Here is a 20203-nt window from a genome sequence, read left to right as displayed (position 1 = left end):
TATTCAGGTACACACATTTTCAAGAAATTGCCAGCAACCATTAAAAGCTTGGTTTCAGATCAAGCACAGTTTAAACAGAGTTTGAAAGACTTTTTCATAGGCAAGTCCTTCTATTTTATAGATGAATATCTTAACTGTGACTGTTAGACCAGTTTAAGTAAAAATGTCTGTTAGATTTAAGTTTTGATGTCAGTTGGACAACAGTCAAGATTAGGTATTTTGTTTATGATGAATTTATTAAAAGTGCATAACTATGTTTCATTCTGAGAGTGTATTAATTCTGTAAATATTAGCAGTCCCAGTTTACTGTAGTATATTCACCTATTTCGACATTCTCCTGAAAAATGATCAGGGTCTTGAGTATTATATTCAAATGTTTTATGTTTTCTACGTTATACTTTTTTGACATATTCCACACCCACGAGAATCATCTTATATGTGGGTCTGTTAAACGCAAACTGAACACAATCTAATCTAATCCAACATAAACAGCTTAAAACATGCGTTGGCTGCAGTAATTATGCAGAGGCGGAGAGGATTGCACAGCAAAGACTAACATAGAGAGCTGCAGTAAACCAGCCTTCGGACTGAAGACTAGAACAACAACAACATTTTATTTTGCAGAAGTGCAACGTTTATAAAAACGAACTCTTTTTAAGCGGTAAAATCATTATCTGAACTACAATACATCGAAGAAATGTAAGGGATAGTTCAATGTCATCATAAAAAACATATACTTTTTTAAAAAGTCTGTGAACTGTGATAGATAGAAATACATACTTTCTATTAGTAATGAGAACGATTTTATGTATAGCAGTTATCTTTCATGCATTGAGTTTCACCACACATTCATATAAGTATATGTTTATATAATTTTGTAAGCACTTCACACACTTATCACCACAAAAAATGTCCTTATCACCAAACAAATATCCATATCACCACAAAAATGTCTCTGATATCTAGCCTGTGTCAACACAACAGTTGTATTTCCTCACTGCCGTTCATAGCTAAGTAGCTTTCTGCCAATCTACAATCAGAAGGGCACAACCAAAAACACATGGTTTCAACAGTTACTTACCACTGGAGAGAGTATGAATGGAAAGCATAACACTGTGGATGTCCTATAGAATCTATTTATTTAGCTAATTGGTTTTGGCTTAGGAGGCCACCACAGACTAATACTGTAGAAGAACCAAAATTTTTTTCTCTTAATTTATGAATATTGTTGTCCAGCAGAAAGAGAAGGATCGATTTAACCTTGTAAACTCTGATCAGGCTAAACACCAGATTTAAGGCACTGTAAGGAGGCTTGATCAGTCGTTCACACGCTTGTCTGCCGTGTGTTTGTAGCATTACATGCTTGTCATTGTGTCTGACTGACAGTCCAGTCCAATGTGTTTATACGCAGTGTGATTGTTATTAACGCTTAAAAACCACAGCAGCGATGTAGATGACGCTAAGACACATGGGGCCACAAACGTCAGGAAACACCCCAAAAGTTGATGACAATTGTTGAACAAGAGATATCACCAGGTGACGTAGTCCACCCCTGTAGCTGAGTGGTTAACGCAACAGAATTTGAATCCTAAGGGCCAGAGTTCCATTCCCGGCTGGGTCGGAGATTTTCGCCTCTCAGAGACTGGGTGTTGTGTTGCCTTCATCATCATCATTTCATCCCCATCGACGTACAAGTCGCCGAAGCGGCGACAAATCGAGACTTGCACCCGGCAAACGGTCTACCCGAAGGGAGGCCCTAGTCACACAACATTTAAATTTACCATGTGACGTATGCCGCCGCACGTGCAGCCCTTGGACTTGTCGATCCTTCCTTCATCGGTAGGGGCTGTGCATTTCATCACTTCGTTAGTCTACTCTGCTTTTGTTCTTGCATTATTAGATGATACGATAGTGCTCGCGGTACAAGACTACGATGAATCGGTTTACATTTACGAAAACAGAGCAGTCTAGCGGAGCGATGTGTAGCACTGCCCCCTGCCAGTGAGAGCAGGATCGATAAGACCAGCTGATGCGAGGTACGTCACTTGGTGAAGTCACATGTTCAGTATTTGTCGTCCACTTTTGTGGTTTTTCCCGAAATTTGCAGCCCCATGTGCCTGTAATTAAATTAGTTCTCTCAGGACCACATACGTTGCTTTGTGTTTATTTAAATGTTAATAAAAATCACCCTCTAGTATGCACTCTTCGTCACTGGCTCCGACCACGTGTTGCAGGCCACCCTTTGGGGCACAGTTGGAGGGAGCCTATGCTACAGGCTCCATGATGAGTCTGGGAGACACAGCGTTGCCGAACACCTGTTGGAGCTCCCCTGCCGTCGTTACTGGGGTCGCGTCGCCTCCACGACGAGGCTGGTGGACACAGGTGGATGCAGTTGGCGACCACCTGTTGGAGCAGCGTCGTCGCCAGCTGGTGTTACTGCGGCCCCGCCGCCTCCATGACGAGGCTGGGAGACACGGGGGACGCGGCTTCCGCCTGGTAGCGCCGCCAGTGTCCGCTGCCCGTGGCGTCACGCGCAGGCTCGCAGGGCGTGTCCCGCACCACATCGTCTACCGCGCCAGTGAAAACGTGGTAGTTGTACTCCGTCGTGTTGATACGGCCCAGCAGCAGCACCGGGTACACATTCGTCAGGAACCACAGCTCGTTTCGAGAAGCATCCACCTTGCAACAGACACATCAAGACATTGTGTAGTTTATACAACGTATTTCTACGGGGTGTCCGAAAAGTCTTTCTCTGATTCCATAATTTTTCTCTGTTTTAGGTTCGCAGTACGTAAGTAGTGGACGAGGCGCAGTGCCCAAGAAGCCATGTTAACCAATCAGGAGGTCAGTGTGTCCTGTGGTACCATGAGACACGATCACCAACCACAGTGCAGAGGCACTTCTAGACAACATTTGGAAGGAATCCACCTGATGTCAAGAGCATTAAAGCCTTGAATGAGAAGTTCAAGAGCACAGGATCGGCTGCTGACCTTCTGAGGTCTGGTCGGCCAAGAACCTCAGCAGACAGGGTGGAAGCTGTAAGGCAGTCTTTTCTGCGAAGTCCGAAGAAATCGGTGCGCAGGGCCACACGTGAATATCAGATGCTACAAAGGTCTCTCCATGATATTTTACACAAACGTGTATTGTTTCGTGCATACAAAGTGCAAATCGTTCAGGCCTTGTTGCCCAATGACAGTACACGTCGATATGACTTTGCAGTCGAAATGCTATCACGTATTGAGGACGATGATGGTTATCTCAGATGAATTGCGTTTTCCGACGAAGCGACCATTTTTGTCAGTGAAGTAGTGAATCGCCATAATGTGCGCATTTGGGGTTCACAACCCCCTGGCGAGGTCATGGAGTGTACCAGAGGCAATCCAAAGGTGAACGTTTGGTGTGTGCTATTACACGATCGAATTATCGGGCCATTGTTCTTCGCTGAGGCTACCATCAAATCTGCAGTGTATCTGGACATGTTTCAACTGTATGCTGTTCCTCAGCTGCTTAGGTATCAACCCGATGTCTTGTTTCAGCAAGACGGTGCATCGCCTCATTGGGGTCTGGACGTCCATGCCTATCTCGATATGGCCTTTCCTGGGCGATGGATTGGTCGTGATGGGCCAACGGTTTGGTCTCCACGCTCTCCTGACATAACCCCATTAGACTTCTTTTTATGGGGTTTCGTCAAGGACGAGGTCTACCGAACACGTTTACCAGATCTTGAAACCCTGCGGCAACGGATAACCACAGTCGTTGAATCGATCCCTCCAGTGATGTTGGCTAATGTGTGGACGGAAATTGAATATCGCGTATATGTGCTACGTGCTACCAAGGGTGCTCATGTGGAAGTTTACTGATGTGTGAAAAGAACTTTGATAGTTTGTGAACAATTAGACACCAGTTTCATATTTGTATCTTACTTCTAGCCTGAGTTATCAATTTATGTGATCAGGGAAAGACTTTTCGGACACCCTGTATTTCACAAATTACGGAGTGTTTGAGGTACGGTGTCTTTCTCTGTAACTTACAAAATAATAAGTAAAATGAATATTTACTCTTCCTGCAGCGTTATGAACGTAGTTTATTTAGTTACTAGCAGAGAAAGCTGTCGTTGTCCAGGTATTTATTTATAGTTGTGGGTCCTCGCCCGTTCCACACAGCGTCTAGCCATGTGCTTAATGTTTATGGCGTCATATTTCCTGAAATATGCGAGGGTTGTTCGGAAAGTAAGGAACGATCAGTCGCGAAATGGAAACCACAGTGAAAATCAAAACTGTTTTCTTTGTACTTTTAGCTACACCTTCCAGGCACTTCTCTACATAGTCGCCGCTCCGACTTAGACATTTGTCGAAGCGTTATACAAAATTACCAACACCATCGTCATAGAAGGCAGCCGCCTGTGCTTTCCGATGATTCTCTACACTGGTCTATAGCGCGTAGCCTGCTCCCAAGTGTTCTCTTCGTATCCAGCGTTTCATGTGAACAGAGATGATACTCAGGACGATCAATTAGGGCTGTGTTGTGAGTGATCGAACACTTTCCACCGAAAATGCTGCAGGAGCGTCTTCACTGCCCCTGCAGAGTGCGGCTGAGAATGGCCATGAAGAAGGAAGTGCGTGGCAGTTGTGTTAGGTGGGCTGCATTCATTAAGGCGAAGCCTCTCAGCGGACCCTCCCACTTGGCGAGAGACATTGTTGTTCTAGGCACCTTTACTCGCTCACAGTGCGCTCGCAACTGAAAAGAGCGTCTTGATGCGATCAACGGACATACTAGAGACACTGCCCAAAAGGTCTGTGAAAAGCCCCGTCAGATTTTCGCAGTGGTTTTTATTTCGCGACCAATCGTTCCTCACTTTCCGAATAGCCCTCGTATGTCGTACACTGATATAATTTTGTAGGTACATTCAGTGACAGATGTGGATACTGTCTACGAAATTCGTTGCGAGTAGAGTGGGTAACAAAGAAGTAATAAATTTCAACACCATGCATGATATGGCAGTTTTTTTACTGAAATTATAACTTCATGCACTAATAGAGGAAAAATAGAGAGCGATAAACTTTTTTTCTTTCATCATTTTGTGGCAGTTGTCAGCGAGTAAAAAGTTTGCAAAGGTTTGAAATTATGTGTAAAGTTTGTAGGAAGTAGCTAAGTCCTCTCACTCACAAGCACTGGGTGAATAAAGTCTGCAAATTCAGGCGCCGTGGGCTACGCTTCTTTTTCCTCCCCACCCCCACTCCTTTGATAGTTGGGTTTTGCATGACAGTAAAGTAAATGCGTATGACAATGAATATATGTCCCAAGTTTGGTTGCAATCAGTCCACTGGTTTAGGAGGACATGGGGAAGGTACGTACCCAAACACACACACACACACACACACACACACACACACATACACACACACACACGCACCACACACACACACACACACACACACACTTTTACTAAATCACACACATCCACTTTTACTGTATATATCAATTTCCAGAGAGTTACAGCAACAAGCTATAATTTTGGAAATAGAACGTTATTTTTTTCTATCGAGTAGCTGACATTTATAAAGCAACTGTGCACAAATCAGTTCTGTCAATCTTAGTCAGGAATCTAGAAATGTTGAAAGTTTTGGGTGTATTCTGTACATAAAGTTGCTGGTATAACGGAACGATTAGTGTGCTCGATGCAAAGTTTGAAGTCACCTGGGTTGGTTGGCTGGGTGACATAAACAGAAGTATTAACACCGAAGCGCCAAAGAAGCTGATGTAGGCATGCACATTCAAATACAGATATATGTAAACAGGCAGAATACGGCGCTGTGGTCGGAAGCGCCTATATAAGGCAACAAGTGTCTGGAGCATTTGTCAGATCGGTTACTGCTGCTACAATGGCATGTTATCAAGATTTAAGTCCGTTCGATCGTGATGTTATAGTCGGCGCTTGAGCGATGGGACACAGAATCTCCGAGGTAGCGATAAAGTGGAGATTTCCCCATACGACCATTTCACGAGTGTACCGTGAATATCAGGAATCCGATAAAACATCAAATCTCCGACATCACTGGGCCTGGAAAAAGATCCTGCAACAATGGTACCAATGACAACTGAAGAGAATCGCTCAAGGTGACAGAAGAACGATCCTTCCGCAAATTGCTGCAGATTTCAATGCTGGGCCATCAACAAGTGTCAGCATGCGAACCATTCAACTAAACATCAACGATATGGGTTTTCTGATCCGAAGTCCTACTCGTGTGCCATTGACTACTGCACGACACAAAGCTTTACGCCTCGCCTGGGCCCGTCAACACCGACATTGGGCTGTTGATGACTGGAAGCATGGTGTCTGGTCGGACGAGCCTCGTTTCAAATTGTATCCAGGGGATGGATATCTACTGGTATGGAGACAACCTCATGAATCCACGGACCCTGCATGTCAGCAGGGGGATCCTCAAGCTGGTGGAGGCTCTGTCGCTATGGTCGCAGGTTCGAATCCTGCCTCGGGCATGGATGTCCGTGATGTCCTTAGGTTAGTTAGGTTTAAGTAGTCCTAAGTCCTAGGGGACCGATGACCTCAGAAGTTAAGTCCCATAGTGCTCAGAGTCATTTGAACAAGTTTTGGAAGCTCTGTAAAGGTGTGTAAAGGTGTGGGACGTTTGCAATTGCAGTATAAAGGATCCCTGATACGTCTAGAAACGACTCTGATAGGTGACACGTATGCAAGCATCATGTCTGATCACCTGCATCCATTCAAGTCCATTGTGCATTCCGGCGGACTTGGGCAATTTTGCAGGACAATGCAACACCCCACAGTCCAGAATTGCTGCAGAGTGGCTCCAGGAGCACGATTCTTACTTTAAAAATTTTAACTGGCCACCAAACTCCCAAGACATGAATATTATTGAGAATATCTAGGATGTCTTGCAACATGCTGTTCAGAAGATGTCTCCATCCCCTCGTGCTCTTACGGATATATGGACAGCCCTGCAGGATTCATGGTGTCAATTCTCTCCAGCACTACTGCAGACATTAGTCGAGTCCATGCCACGTCGTGTTGCGGCACTCTGCGCGCTCACGGGTGCCCTACAAGATATTAGGCAGGTGTGCCAGTTTCTTGGGCTCTTCAGGGTAGATATGCCCCCAAAAAGAAATGTACTGGTGTCCGTGCAGGCCATTCCTGATATTGGCTGGTGTGTTTGTCCAACTACATACAGACAAGCGTCAGTTTGAAATTAAACCTTTTCCCACTGTTCCACGTTGTAAGTAAACTGTCGCAGCTCCGCTAGTCTGGAACGCCCCACCTGCCTGAAGCAAAAGTTCCGTAACCCAACATGATCTTCCAATTAGATAGCAACTGTTTTCATGTACAAAACATAAATCCTGTGTATAAAACTATACTTATTTCGAAACTAGTAATCGGAGTTTGACAAGTGAAATTTCATTGAGTTCGTCTCTTCTAGAACTACTACACTAGTAGCAGAGATGTGACCGTAGCGATCATGTTCAACGCACCTTTCACACACTGTGCTCGTTGGCTGACAAATGTAGGATTTGCTACACTGGCGAGGTATTCTGTACATTCCAGCGCTCCGGAATCACAGATCGTCCTTCGCCGAACCGAACCGAGGAAACCACAAGAAATCTTCTGACCACCTAAAAAAATTTTTCTCGGTTCGGCAAAGGACAATCTGGGATTGCGGAGGGCTGGAATCCATGGAATACGTCGCCAATGTGACAAAATCTACTTTGGTCAGTCATAGAGCACATGCGTCAGAGGTGTGTTCAACATTATCGCCACACTCGCCTTTCGCAGCCCAGTAAGTCAGCCATTCCTGAGCATTGTATCTCCACAGAATATTCCATGGATTATTCTGTCGCGGAAAGTTTGGCCTCGACTAGGTTCTTTTGGAATTCAGTTATTAAGGAATCGGTGGAAATAAGGTAGGCGGAATATCTTCTTAATAATGGTGTCGGCTTTCAACTGGATAAGTCTTGGGAGCCCGTGATTTCTTTAATGTCTGCATGAAGGAAACATTTTATGACTAGTGACACGTCTAGCGACAGCTAATTTTATTTAGTTGACATCTGCATTTTAGCTGTGCAAGCCCGCATTCCGACAGAGAGCTCACATGTAGTGTCACTATTTCGCCTGCTCCTGCGCGTCATAGATGGAGCAATATTGGTACGAAGTCAGCGACATGATCTAGCGGTCACCAGCGCCAAATACTCCCCTGAAGATGGCTGAATGATTGTCAGCCGAAATATCGTCGATGTAATACGGATGGAATCCTGAAACTTCAAGGAAAAAGAAAGTAATCACTGTGTGAATTATCTGGAGAATGCTGGGGTGAGACGAAATTTGATAACTAAGGGAAGCAACATTCGTGACTGTGTACTACGGAGAACTAGCTGAGGCACTATTGTGGAGCGGAAAGGCCCACTTGGACAGGTTCCTGCGATGCTTCGTCTTGGCAGTCTTCCGGAATCTCGTCAGGAGATTTCAGTGATATGCTCCTGTACGGAAAGCCTCTCACAAGCATAATCTGTTAGCACCACAGCTTGACAGTTCCAAAGAACACTCAGCATCAACTTCTCCGACGATGGTTAGATCTTTTCCATTTTAGGTGGTGATTAATCCATATATTTCCACGGCTGGCATTTCTCCTGTCTCGGAATCATAGTGATACATTCGGCAGAGGTCCATGATGATCATAAATCTAAGGAAGTTATCTGTGCTGGCGTGACATAGCTGCACAACATTTCTGCTTCTGGCTCGGTTCCATGGACTTTGTGAATGGAATTGAGCAGTCAGTGAGGATTACCTAGTCTTGAGCATATGAAATGGAAGGACCACATATATCCACAGGTAATGGAATTGGCACATTTCAGACTATTATTAAGATACTGAGAAAGTACAATTTGTCTGCGAAAAAGATAACTTACAAAGCTTCTAAATGTCTTGATTGAATATTTTTGAAGTCGATGGGAGTACCTGGAGTCGCAAAATGAATAACCTATTGTGGTAGACCAGACGTGTAAGTTTCACATGATTTCTTAGAATCGTTCAGATGAATTTCGGGATAGATTTTTTCTTTTTTTTTACAAGGATGCGGTCGATTTGCTTCCCCATCTTTGTCTAAATGAGTTACTCTCTTCCAAGGTTGTATACTGGTTTAGGTATGTTGATGTTTTGTGCTTATGGACATACCAGACAACTTCAAAAATTCCTCAAGTAGCTAAATGCTAAACACCACAGCAAAAAATTCGCAATGGATTTTTGAGATAAATGCATAAATCATTTAAAACTAACCATAGACATAGGTGATCATATTCATACTTTCAAGATTTATACGAAACCTGACACCACAGACAGTGTAATGCCTTCAATTCTCAACACATAGTGATCCATAAACATACTGTCTTTCCCTCAATATACATCGCCTAACATCAACCCCCCATAATCAAAGACAACTTCCAAGTGGAATTAAATTCAGCCAGACAAATGCCTACCCTCCTACCTTAGTGGAGTCCATAATGCACAAAAAGCAGTAACAACAGGTACACTCTCTTCTTTGCCATGTTCTCGACCCACCACCTCATGGTTGCAATGAATGGTGCACAATTCCATGTTTAGGAAAAGTCTCACTGAATCTAGCAAGAAAGCTTAAATTCAGGAAATTTAAAACATTATTTTATATGAACAAAAGTGCTCTACACTTTTTACTCAATGATGAAGACAGCGCTCTATCCTTGGAAAAGAGTGGAATATACAAAATCACTTGTAATTGTGTCAAATTCTGTACAGGCCAGTCGGGCAGGGCAATAAGCACCCTCTTGAAAGAACACCATAGAAGTTGGAAACTTAGAAAAGGAGACTTTATTTTTGCAGACCACCTGCATAAACGAGGCCGTAGTTAGAAGGTGCAGAATGAAGTATACACCACATTCATAAAGAAAGGAAGATGAACTACCTTGATATAATGGAAATTAATAATCATATGTCCATCTGCTTCATTGTCAGTAATGAATGACTATACATAGTTCCCTTACTCACCGCCCAACTGCAGATATTACTCATAATCCCATCCAGGCCATGTTGTAAATTACTCCCTTAATCACGTGCCCCATTGTTTCCTTTGCCTCAGCACTATAATTTCTCTTATCCTTTAAAAAAGTCACTGTATAATCGCAGCGGCTTCGCTTACGTGGTTCAGCTCACTAGTATATATTATCTGCTTTTAATTTAGGGCTTCGTAAAGAAAAGATTATTTTGTTCAGCCACATCCTTGAAACAAGTCACCAAAGATTAATGTTCAATTTATTTTCTCATAATACCAATTGTTATTTGTTATGTAGTTCATTAGTTGAAGTGTCACGTATTTTATCTCAGTTGAATAATCTTACGTCGCATTTGCAATGAAATAATTCCTCTCGTTTTACTCCTAGATCTAACATTAACAGTTGTCTCGTACTCTGTTGATGCACTTGTTTAAAATCTTTGGTCTTACAAAAAGTTCACTGCACCACATATTTATCTTTGTACTTGATGAAGGGGTAACAGTCGAAAACCGGTTTGTTAAATAAGTAGTAAATATTGTAGAATATTACATCAGCGTTATGTGTGTTTTCATTCATAATCTCTTGCTATGTGTCTTATGATATCGACACTCTCTAAACATTAAATCTGTATTATTTAGGGCAAAACGAGTGCTCAGACGTTTATTTAGCTCATGTAAGTACGTCACAAAAACACGGAAGAAATTTCAATAATGAAAGCTAATATATCCAAAATGTTGTTAAAAATATTAATTTTCTCGGAGTGATATCTAGAAACATTCCTACACACTCGTCACATGATAACATTGAACGTAAAATTATGCTAATTGAAATTCACACAAACGTATTCAAGCTCCGTCCATGAATCAGGCACAAATCCACCACTGTACTTGTCGAACACGTTACTGACTTTACCCCTTTACATGCTTTAAGAGATATACACTAAGCATTCATAATTTTATCTGTGACATATTTTCTTAGAAACAAATTAAAAAGAGTTCCAGTCTCCCGGTTCCCATGAAAATGTTCGGGAACGTTATTTGGTGCAAGCAAATTCTAGAACTGGAAATCCTCTCCCAAATGCTATGAACTGGAAAACCCTTTGTTCCACTCCGTGCCCTCTGGGTTTTGGATGAAATGAACTGAGCTTAATTACGATCTAAATCTGAAACAGCCCGCCCTCTCAACGAAGGAAAAAGTTTAAAATGTTTTTAACTGCAAGGAAAAGAACGGGTCGTAGTAAGTACAACACACAAAAAATTAGTCATCCTCAGGTGACGTACCTCTATTACTGTGTAACACCATCTCTGGCCTTGATAAAGGTCTAAATTCGGCAAGTAAGAAGGACCGCAAGTTTTCTCAGCATGCCATATCCAGCTGAAGCTAAGCACTGACGTTTATATCCCGTAGAGGTACCAAACTGCGTGAATGTCGATCGTTACGAGGGCCGTTCAATAAGTTATGCAACACATTTTTTCGCAGATAGCAGATAGCTGTCATAGAGTTTCTTTTGGATTAAAACCAGAGCATCGCAGATATTCATAGACGCTTTCAGGAGGTCTACGGAGACCTGGCAGTGATCAATAGCATGATGAGCCATTGGGCAAGGTGTGTGTCATCATCGCAACAAGGTCGCGTAAACCTGCCAGATCTCCTGCGTGCCGGCTGTGACTCCTCCAATTTTGGAACGTCCGGACAGTCTCACGTGAAGTGCTCGACGGATCATAATCAAACACCTAGTTTCTTAACTGGACGTCTCTGTTTGCGCTTCTGACGCACTCATTTTCCAGTTGTGGTACTGAGAGCTGTACGCCTGCTGGGTTTCTCGCCGCCTAACGGAAAACCATAAAGAGCATCGAAGGACCATCTGCGCAAAATTGATTGAACAATTACGAGGATGATGGTGATTGCTTTTTGTCGAACATCACAGATGATGAAACATGGGTTCATCACTTCAAACCGGAAACAAAATTGGAATCCATGAAGTGGTGTCACGTCACCTCTCCTTCGAAGAAAAAATTCGAAGCTATACCCTCAGCCGGTGAAGCCATGGCGACCGTGCTCTGGGGCTCTTGAGGGGTTATGCTATTTGATACCATCCTTTATGGTGCAACGATCAACCCTGTAATGTATCGTGCTAGCCTCAGGAAATGGAAGGAACGACTTCAGCATGTTCGTCGCCACAAAAATGCAAATGAGGCTCTCATTCTCCATGACAACGCGAAGTCTCACAGAAGTTTGCGCACCCGAGAGGAGCTCACAAAACTTCATTGGAACGTTATACCTCACCCACCCAACAGCCCAATACTGGCACCTTCCAACTTCCATCTGTATGGACCACTAAAGGATGCACTCCACGGGCAGCAGTACGTGGGTGATGGGGAGATTATTGATGAAGCATTGAACAGTAGGATGGTACCACGTGGGCATATGGCCCGTCCCAGTAAGGTGGCTTAAGGCCATCACACTGAACGGAGGCTATGTTGAAAAATAGGGTTTTCTAGCGAAAAGAGTGGGTAATAATGCGTATTGGAAGCCTGGATAAAACCAACCTGATTTCAGAAAAAATGTGTTGCACTAGTTACTGAACGCTCCTTGTATATTTCACCCACTGAATCAAATCACGATTTCTCTGCGGGAGTAAGATCGGATGATTTAGTGGGCTACTCGAGGTGCAGATAATGACTTAAGTGTTTGCCAAACCACAAAAGTTTATGTGCAGTCTGTGAACATGGCTGTTGTCATCTTGGAAGTGTCCACAGAGTCTCGTCAGGGAGATGTAGAACAAGAAACAACACTTGGTCACCGAGTATATTTAAATAAACATTGTGGTTCGTGTTCACTACAGCCAGAATAAATGGGCAAAAGTCATGGTACGAACTCCTCTGACCGCCCCTCTCCCCACTCTGGAAAGCATCATAGAAATACCTCCAAAGTGAACCATGCCCCCCAGCAGGCTGTAGATTAAACGCTTCATTGGGCCATCTGTGCAGTTTGTTATTTGGATAGAGGCAACAAATTCGTCGGACCACGCTACACGCCTCCAGAAAGCTACTGTCCAGGTTCTGTATTGTTTAGCCCAATGAAAACGTACAGATGTGACCAATTGGCTACTGCAAGTTATTCGACTTTAGATGTCCAATGCAAGCAGTTCTCTTCGCAAAGTTAGCTCGAAGACTGGTGGAGATGGATTTCCAATCACTGATAGCAGCAACACATGGTTGGTTTTGCACAGATTGACAATGAGAAGGAGTGACACTAATTTCCAGTACCTTTAGATTACGAGCTTTTTACAGCCATTGGTCTTACTCCACGTCACGTGGCAGTGAGTTGTACACTATTCCTTGCAGATACTTTGGACCTTCCGTGCCAGTGCACCAACAAATCTGAAAATGTTATTAGCGGTGTGGTCATAGGGTTGTCCAAACATCATAAATCCTTGCTTCTATTCCATCGCTTCTTTATATTAACCCATCTCACGTACTAATTCCATACAACCGACAGGAACACGCACAACGCCTCAAGGGCCTGACATATTTTAGCAGTTGAGGTTCTGATGATCGCCTAGTATCATTAACAAAGAGCATTACAGGCAAATTTCTAAGAGCTAGTCTCAATAAGTTACAGTATGTATAGTATGGTATAAACCATGTGCATAATAACTGGATAGAGTACAGAGGACATAATTATACAAGACATAACCACAGCACATAATAATACAACAAACTATAAATGCTAATATCCTCCTCAGGTATCTCAAAGAATTCTTTAATATTCATTTACTGGGAGCCCTTTCAATTTAGTTTTCTCCTGCCACTTTTTTGTAGTAAGGAGCTTAACTTTGTAGAATTTTTTTGCTTTTCATATAGGAGCCGTAATGTTTTCTCTCTGCTGTGTCCTTTGGGTACAGCATGAGCGTGTTTTCTCTGATTTCCTGGAGTTCAAAACCAGCAGCCTGTTACTTTTCGGTGCACTTGAATATCTAACATTTGTTACTGGCGAAGAAGAATACAATAAATCTATATATTTCTTCAAAAAAGATATCAAAAGCCATTTCAGCTCCCCTTCACTCAGTTGACAATTATATAAAAAGTCCCAATTTGCTGTCTGTCAACGTAAACTGTTATGTACTCTTCCTTTTGCCCTCTTATGAGTAGCACTTTAGGTTCTTCGATTTTGATTAGTTGTCTCTTACAGAGTGTGAGGAGTAAAGGCTCGTCATCTGCCAGACCTCCTCCTGCAAGTCTGACTGTAGTGTCTTCCCTGTGTAAATTCACCATAATTTCGTTTATGCAAGCATTCTTACATATAGCACAGTTATTTACTCAACATTGGTCCAATGATCTTAGCATATTGATAAGTATCCTTGTGACTTGTACCCCTGTGTTTACCATTTCTACGTTAAAATCACCACAGATGACTATTCTCGACTTAATCACCAAGACTTTTTATAACTATTGACACACATTTTTCAATAAAAAAATTACATATCCATCTATGGACCTATACACACTAACTACATTTCCATTCTTCTGTTTTACACAACTAAACTCCCGATCCCATTCTACATCTACATTTATACTCCGCAAGCCACCCAACGGTGTGTGGCAGAGGGCACTTTACGTGCCACAGTCATTACCTCCCTTTCCTGTACCAGTCTTGTATGGTTCGCGGGAAGAACGAGTGCCGGAAAGCCTCCGTGCGCGCTCGAATCTCTCTAATTTTACATTCGTGATCTCCTCGGGAGGTATAAGTAAGGGGAATCAATATATGCGATACCTCATCCAGAAATGCACCCTCTCGATACCTGGACAGCAAGCTACACCGCGATGTGGAGCGCCTCTCTTGAAGAGTCTGCCACTTGAGTTTGCTAAACATCTCCGTAACGCTATCACGTTTACCAAATAACCCTCTGACGAAACGCGCCGCTCTTCTTTGGATCTTCTCTATCTCCTCTGTCAACCCGACTTGGTACGGATCCCACACTGATGAGCAATACTCAAGTATAGGTTGAACGAGTGTTTTGTAAGCCACCTCCTTTGTTGATGGACTACATTTTCTAAGGACTCTCCCAATGAATCTGAACCTGGCACCCGCCTTACCAACAGTTAATTTTATATGATCATTCCTCTTCAAATCGATCCGTACGCATCTCACAGATATTTTACAGAAGTAACTGCTACCAGTGTGTGTTCCGCTATCATATAATCATACAATAAAGGATCCTTATTTCTATGTATTCGCAATACATTACATTTCTCTATGTTAAGGGTCAGATGCCACTCCCTGCACCAAGTGCCTATCCGCTGCAGATCTTCCTGCATTTCGTTGCAATTTTCTAATGCTGCAACTTCTCTGTGTACTACAGCATCATCCGCGAAAAGCCGCATGGAACATCCGACACTATCTACTAGGTCATTTATATATATTGTGAAAAGCAATGGTCCCATAACACTCCCCTGTGGCACGTCAGAGGTCACTTTAACGTCTGTAGACGTCTCTCCATTGAGAACCACATGCTGTGTTCTGTTTGCAACCATTATGAGCAATATGTAGATAAATGAATTTTGGAAAATTTTACTCCTTATTTGAAAAAAATTCCAGCCTCATCATTTTTTCTCTGTCTTCTACACATTACGTTTGCACCACAACATACCCTTGGGAACAAATATATTTACTTGAATTTGGGTTAACCAGTGTTCTGATACACATATAATATCAACGTGTTGAATGTTAGACAAACGCTGTAATTGTAAAAACATTATTTCTAATGCAACATATGTTAATTTGTAGAAAAGTGAGTTGTCTGTGTCTATCTGCTTTCCTCTCAGAGCTATTTGTCTCTATATTTGAAGTGTTGGGCTCAGCTAATGTCTTTAATCCTACAGTATTGTGACTATACGTGTTATGATTTCACATACCTGTTCTTCTGTTTGTTGAATCCCTTTGCTAAGCTCTTTCTCTTGTGAAACAACCTCTGATCCCACCAACAACCCTGGCCCTTTGGTCGTGGTTTGTTTTTGCAAGTTGACTGCCATATACAGTCAGTTGGTATTCCCACTGCCTGAACTTGTGTTCTTGTTCTTCTTTCTACAACTTGTTCTGTCTCCTTATAAGATGTGTTCTTCTGTCATAACTGTTGCTGGATTATTTTCATTCGGTACTTCTTTTAACTTTTGCGTTGATCCCTTGAGTATGGTTTTTATTTGAGTAATTGTATAAATCACAGATATACTATTTGCTTTTAAAGATTCTGACGTTCTTCTTATGGGAGTTGTGCCTGTCACTGGTTTGACTGACTTTTATCTGCTTCAGTTCCACAGATATTTTGTAAACATTCCTGTTCGATTTCAATGACTCATGAACCCCAGTGGCCTTTAGTTCTTTGCCAGTTGCATTCACCCGTAGTCAATGTGCTGTATATAGCTCTTTTTTGTTAGATGTAACAATAAAGCTTGCATTGTGGGAGTCTTTCACAACTTTTCTAGTTTTCTGTTTGTGGAGCGGATTTCTTGATTTACACGACCATTTAGCCAAGTCATGACTATGTGGTACTCCAACAATAATCACATTTGTATTTTGTCATGTCGGCAAACATCATTAGCCCCTGCCCAAATATCTGCAAAGCCTTAGACAGCGATCGAATGTGAGCAGTGCGCGCTTTTGAGGAGGTGACATATTTTGTTGTGAGCTTATGCGGAACTGTACCGTAGAGTGATTTCTGGAGGATAAATTCAAGCGTAATTGTAGAAGTACCTTAACGTCACTGGGATAGATGAATGAGGTACCGTCGTCCTCGGCGACAACACCTATGGTTTCTGCGTCCATGGGGAGCCCGGAGCGAGAGTTCCAGCAGGTGACGCGGTGGTTCAGCACCTCCATCATGAAGAGCACGCCTGTTCGCTCGTCCAGGAAGCTGCCTGTGGACTGGCCGCGGTCCCCGCGGCTGCCCACCGGCTGGAACGACCGGAACCACGAGGTGGTGCCAGCGGCAGTGCTGCCAACACAAACGGTGTGCCTCAAGATGTGGAAATTCGCAAAATGGACAGTACAGTAATGGCCAAGTTCTTTAAACGAAGAAAACATGTGCAATGACGATGATGTTTGGTTTGTGGGGCGCTCAACTACGCGGTCATCAGCGTCCATACAAAGCCCCAATTTATTCACAGTCCAATTTGTTTCACAGTCCAATCTAGCCACTGTCTCTAATGATGAGGATGATGATGAAATGATGAGGACAACGCAAACGCCCAGTCCCCGGGCAGAGAAAATCTCCAACCTGGCCGGTAATCGAGCCCGGGACCCAGTGATCTAGAGGTAGAACCGCTAGAAACTAGACCACGAGCTATAGAGCATGTGCATTGAAGGAGATTTGACACCTGTTCTTCGTGTAAAAAATAGGTCGACTACGATGGAGTTCCACGTGAAAACCTGTGTCGACGTTTCACTTGAAGGTTCTTAGAAGTGGAGATCATGCTCCATAGATGGCTTGTATATGTACTGAGCGAAGTTGTACAGTGCTAAGGCGCTGGACTCATATGTGGGAGGTTGACAGTTCAGTCACCCTGCAATCTACATCTGCTTCCACGTGACCGCTCTGAACTCACACGTAAATGCCTGACAAAGAGTTCATTGTGACCACTCTGCAACTCACATGTAAGTGCCTGGCAGAGAGTTCATTGTGACCACTCTGCAGCTCACATGAAAGTGCCTCGCACAGCTTTCATTGTGACCACTCTACAACTCACACTTGCCTGGCGGACCGTTCATTGTGACCACTTTGCAACTCACACATAAGTGCCTCGCAAAGCGTTCATTGTGACCACTCTGCAACTCACACGTAAGTGCCTCGCAGAGCTTTCATTCTGACCACTCTACAACTCACACTTGCCTGGCGGACCATTCTTTGTGACCACTCTGCAACTCAGACATAAGTGCCTGGCGGACCATTCATTGTGACCACTCTACAACTCACACTTGCCTGGCGGACCGTTCATTGTGACCACTCTGCAACTCACACATAAATGCCTGGCAGAGCGTTCATTGTGACCACTCTGCAACTCACACGTAAGTGCCTCGCAGAGCTTTCATTCTGAGCACTCTGCAACTCACACTTGCCTGGCAGACCGTTCATTGTGACCACTCCGCAACTCACACGTAAGTGCCTGGCGGAACGTTCATTGTGACCACTCTACAACTCACACGTGCCTGGCAGAGCGTTCATTGTGACCACTCTGCAACTCACACATAAATGCCTGGCAGAGCGTTCATTGTGACCACTCTGCAACTCACACGTAAGTGCCTCGCAGAGCTTTCATTCTGACCACTCTACAACTCACACTTGCCTGGTGGACCATTCTTTGTGACCTCTCTGCAACTCACACATAAGTGCCTGGCGGAACGTTCATTGTGACCACTCTACAACTCACACGTGCCTGGCAGAGCGTTCATTGCGACGACTCTGCAACTCACACATAAGTGCCTGGCGGAGCGTTCATTGTGACCACTCTACAATTCACATGTAAGTGCCTGGCAGAGCGTTCATTGTGACCACTCTGCAACTCACACGAAAGTGCCTCGCAGAGCTTTCATTCTGACCACTCTACAACTCACACTTGCCTGGTGGACCATTCTTTGTGACCACTCTGCAACTCACACATAAGTGCCTGGCGGAACGTTCATTGTGACCACTCTACAACTCACACGTGCCTGGCAGAGCGTTCATTGCGACGACTCTGCAACTCACACATAAGTGCCTGGCGGAGCGTTCATTGTGACCACTCTACAATTCACATGTAAGTGCCTGGCAGTGAGTTCATTGTGGCCACTCTGCAACTCACACGAAAGTGCCTGGCAGAGAGTTCGTTGTGACCAGTCTGCAACTCACATGAAAGTGCCTCGCACAGCTTTCATTGTGACCACTCTACAACTCACACTTGCCTGGCGGACCGTTCATTGTGACCACTTTGCAACTCACACATAAGTGCCTCGCAAAGCGTTCATTGTGACCACTCTGCAACTCACACGTAAGTGCCTAGCAGAACTTCGATTCTGACCACTCTACAACTCACACTTGCCTGGCGGACCTTCCATTGTGACCACTCTGCAACTCACTCGTAAATGCCTGACAAAGAGTTCATTGTGACCACTCTGCAACTCACACATAAGTACCTGGCAGAGAGTTCGTTGTGACCAGTCTGCAACTCACATATAAGTGCCTGGCATAGGGTTCATTGTGACCACTCTGCAACTCACACATAAGTACCTGACAGAGAGTTCATTGTGACCAGTCTGCAACCCACACATAAGCACCTGGCAGAGAGTTCATTGTGACCACTCTGCAACCCACAATTAAGTGGCCGGCAGAGCGTTCATCGAACCACTTTCACTCTCTTTCTCCACCTTTCCACCCTCGACCAGCGCCTGGGAAAAACGCTCAAATCTTTCCGTGCAAGCTGTGATTTCTCTTATTTTACTAGAATGATCATTTCTCCCTATGTAGACAGATTTCGACAAAATAATATCACTTTCGAGGAGAACGTAGGAGACAAAAGTCTTGAAAAGATCTCGTTGCAACGCAGATCGCCTTTGTTTTAATAACTGACAACCTAACTCGCGATCATATCCGTTAAACTCACTTCCCTATTTCGCAATAATAGAAAACGAGCTGACCTTGTTTGATCTTTTCGGACGACCTCCATCAATCCTATCTGGTAAGGAACCTATATCGCGCAGCAGTACTCTAGCAGAGGGCGGACAAGCGTACTGTAGGCAGCCCTTTTAGTAGACTTATTACATCTTCTAAGTGTTCGGTTGCAACATTATCTGTGTGATTGTTCCAATTTAAGTTATTCGTAATTGTAACTCCAAAGTATTTAGCTGAATTGGCAAGCTTTAGATTCTTGTGATTTATAGTGTAACCGAAATTTAGCAGATTTCTTTTAGCACTCACACTTTTCATTATTCAGGGCCAATTGTCACTTTTCGTATCATACACATACATAGCCTAAATGATTTTGCAATTGGTTTTGATCCTCTGGTGACTTTACGAGACGGTAAATGGCAGCATCATCTGACGACCACCTAATATGGCTGCTCATATTGTCTCCTAAATCATTTATATAGATTAGGAACAGCAGAGGGGCTATAACACTTC

The 20203-nt window shown here is 43.5% G+C and overlaps 1 protein-coding gene across 1 annotated transcript in view; it reads right to left on the bottom strand.

The window, feature by feature from the left end:
- Positions 1-1235: 1235 nt before the first annotated feature.
- The window catches only part of LOC124544795 (L-dopachrome tautomerase yellow-f2-like), a 119210-nt gene continuing 100242 nt past the window's right edge, over positions 1236-20203 (bottom strand). The window contains exons 5-6 of the mRNA XM_047123477.1: positions 16804-17044; positions 1236-2679 (exon numbers count right to left, since the gene is read on the bottom strand). Of these exons, the coding sequence (XP_046979433.1) occupies positions 2434-2679; positions 16804-17044 (487 nt within the window). The 3' untranslated portion in view covers positions 1236-2433. The remainder of the gene's footprint in view (positions 2680-16803; positions 17045-20203) is intronic.

The sequence above is a fragment of the Schistocerca americana genome, chromosome 8, assembly GCF_021461395.2.
Source record: "Schistocerca americana isolate TAMUIC-IGC-003095 chromosome 8, iqSchAmer2.1, whole genome shotgun sequence".
Taxonomy (NCBI): domain Eukaryota; kingdom Metazoa; phylum Arthropoda; class Insecta; order Orthoptera; family Acrididae; genus Schistocerca; species Schistocerca americana.
The sequence above is the reverse complement of the archived record's forward strand: the minus strand, read 5'-3'. Positions and strand labels throughout refer to the sequence as shown.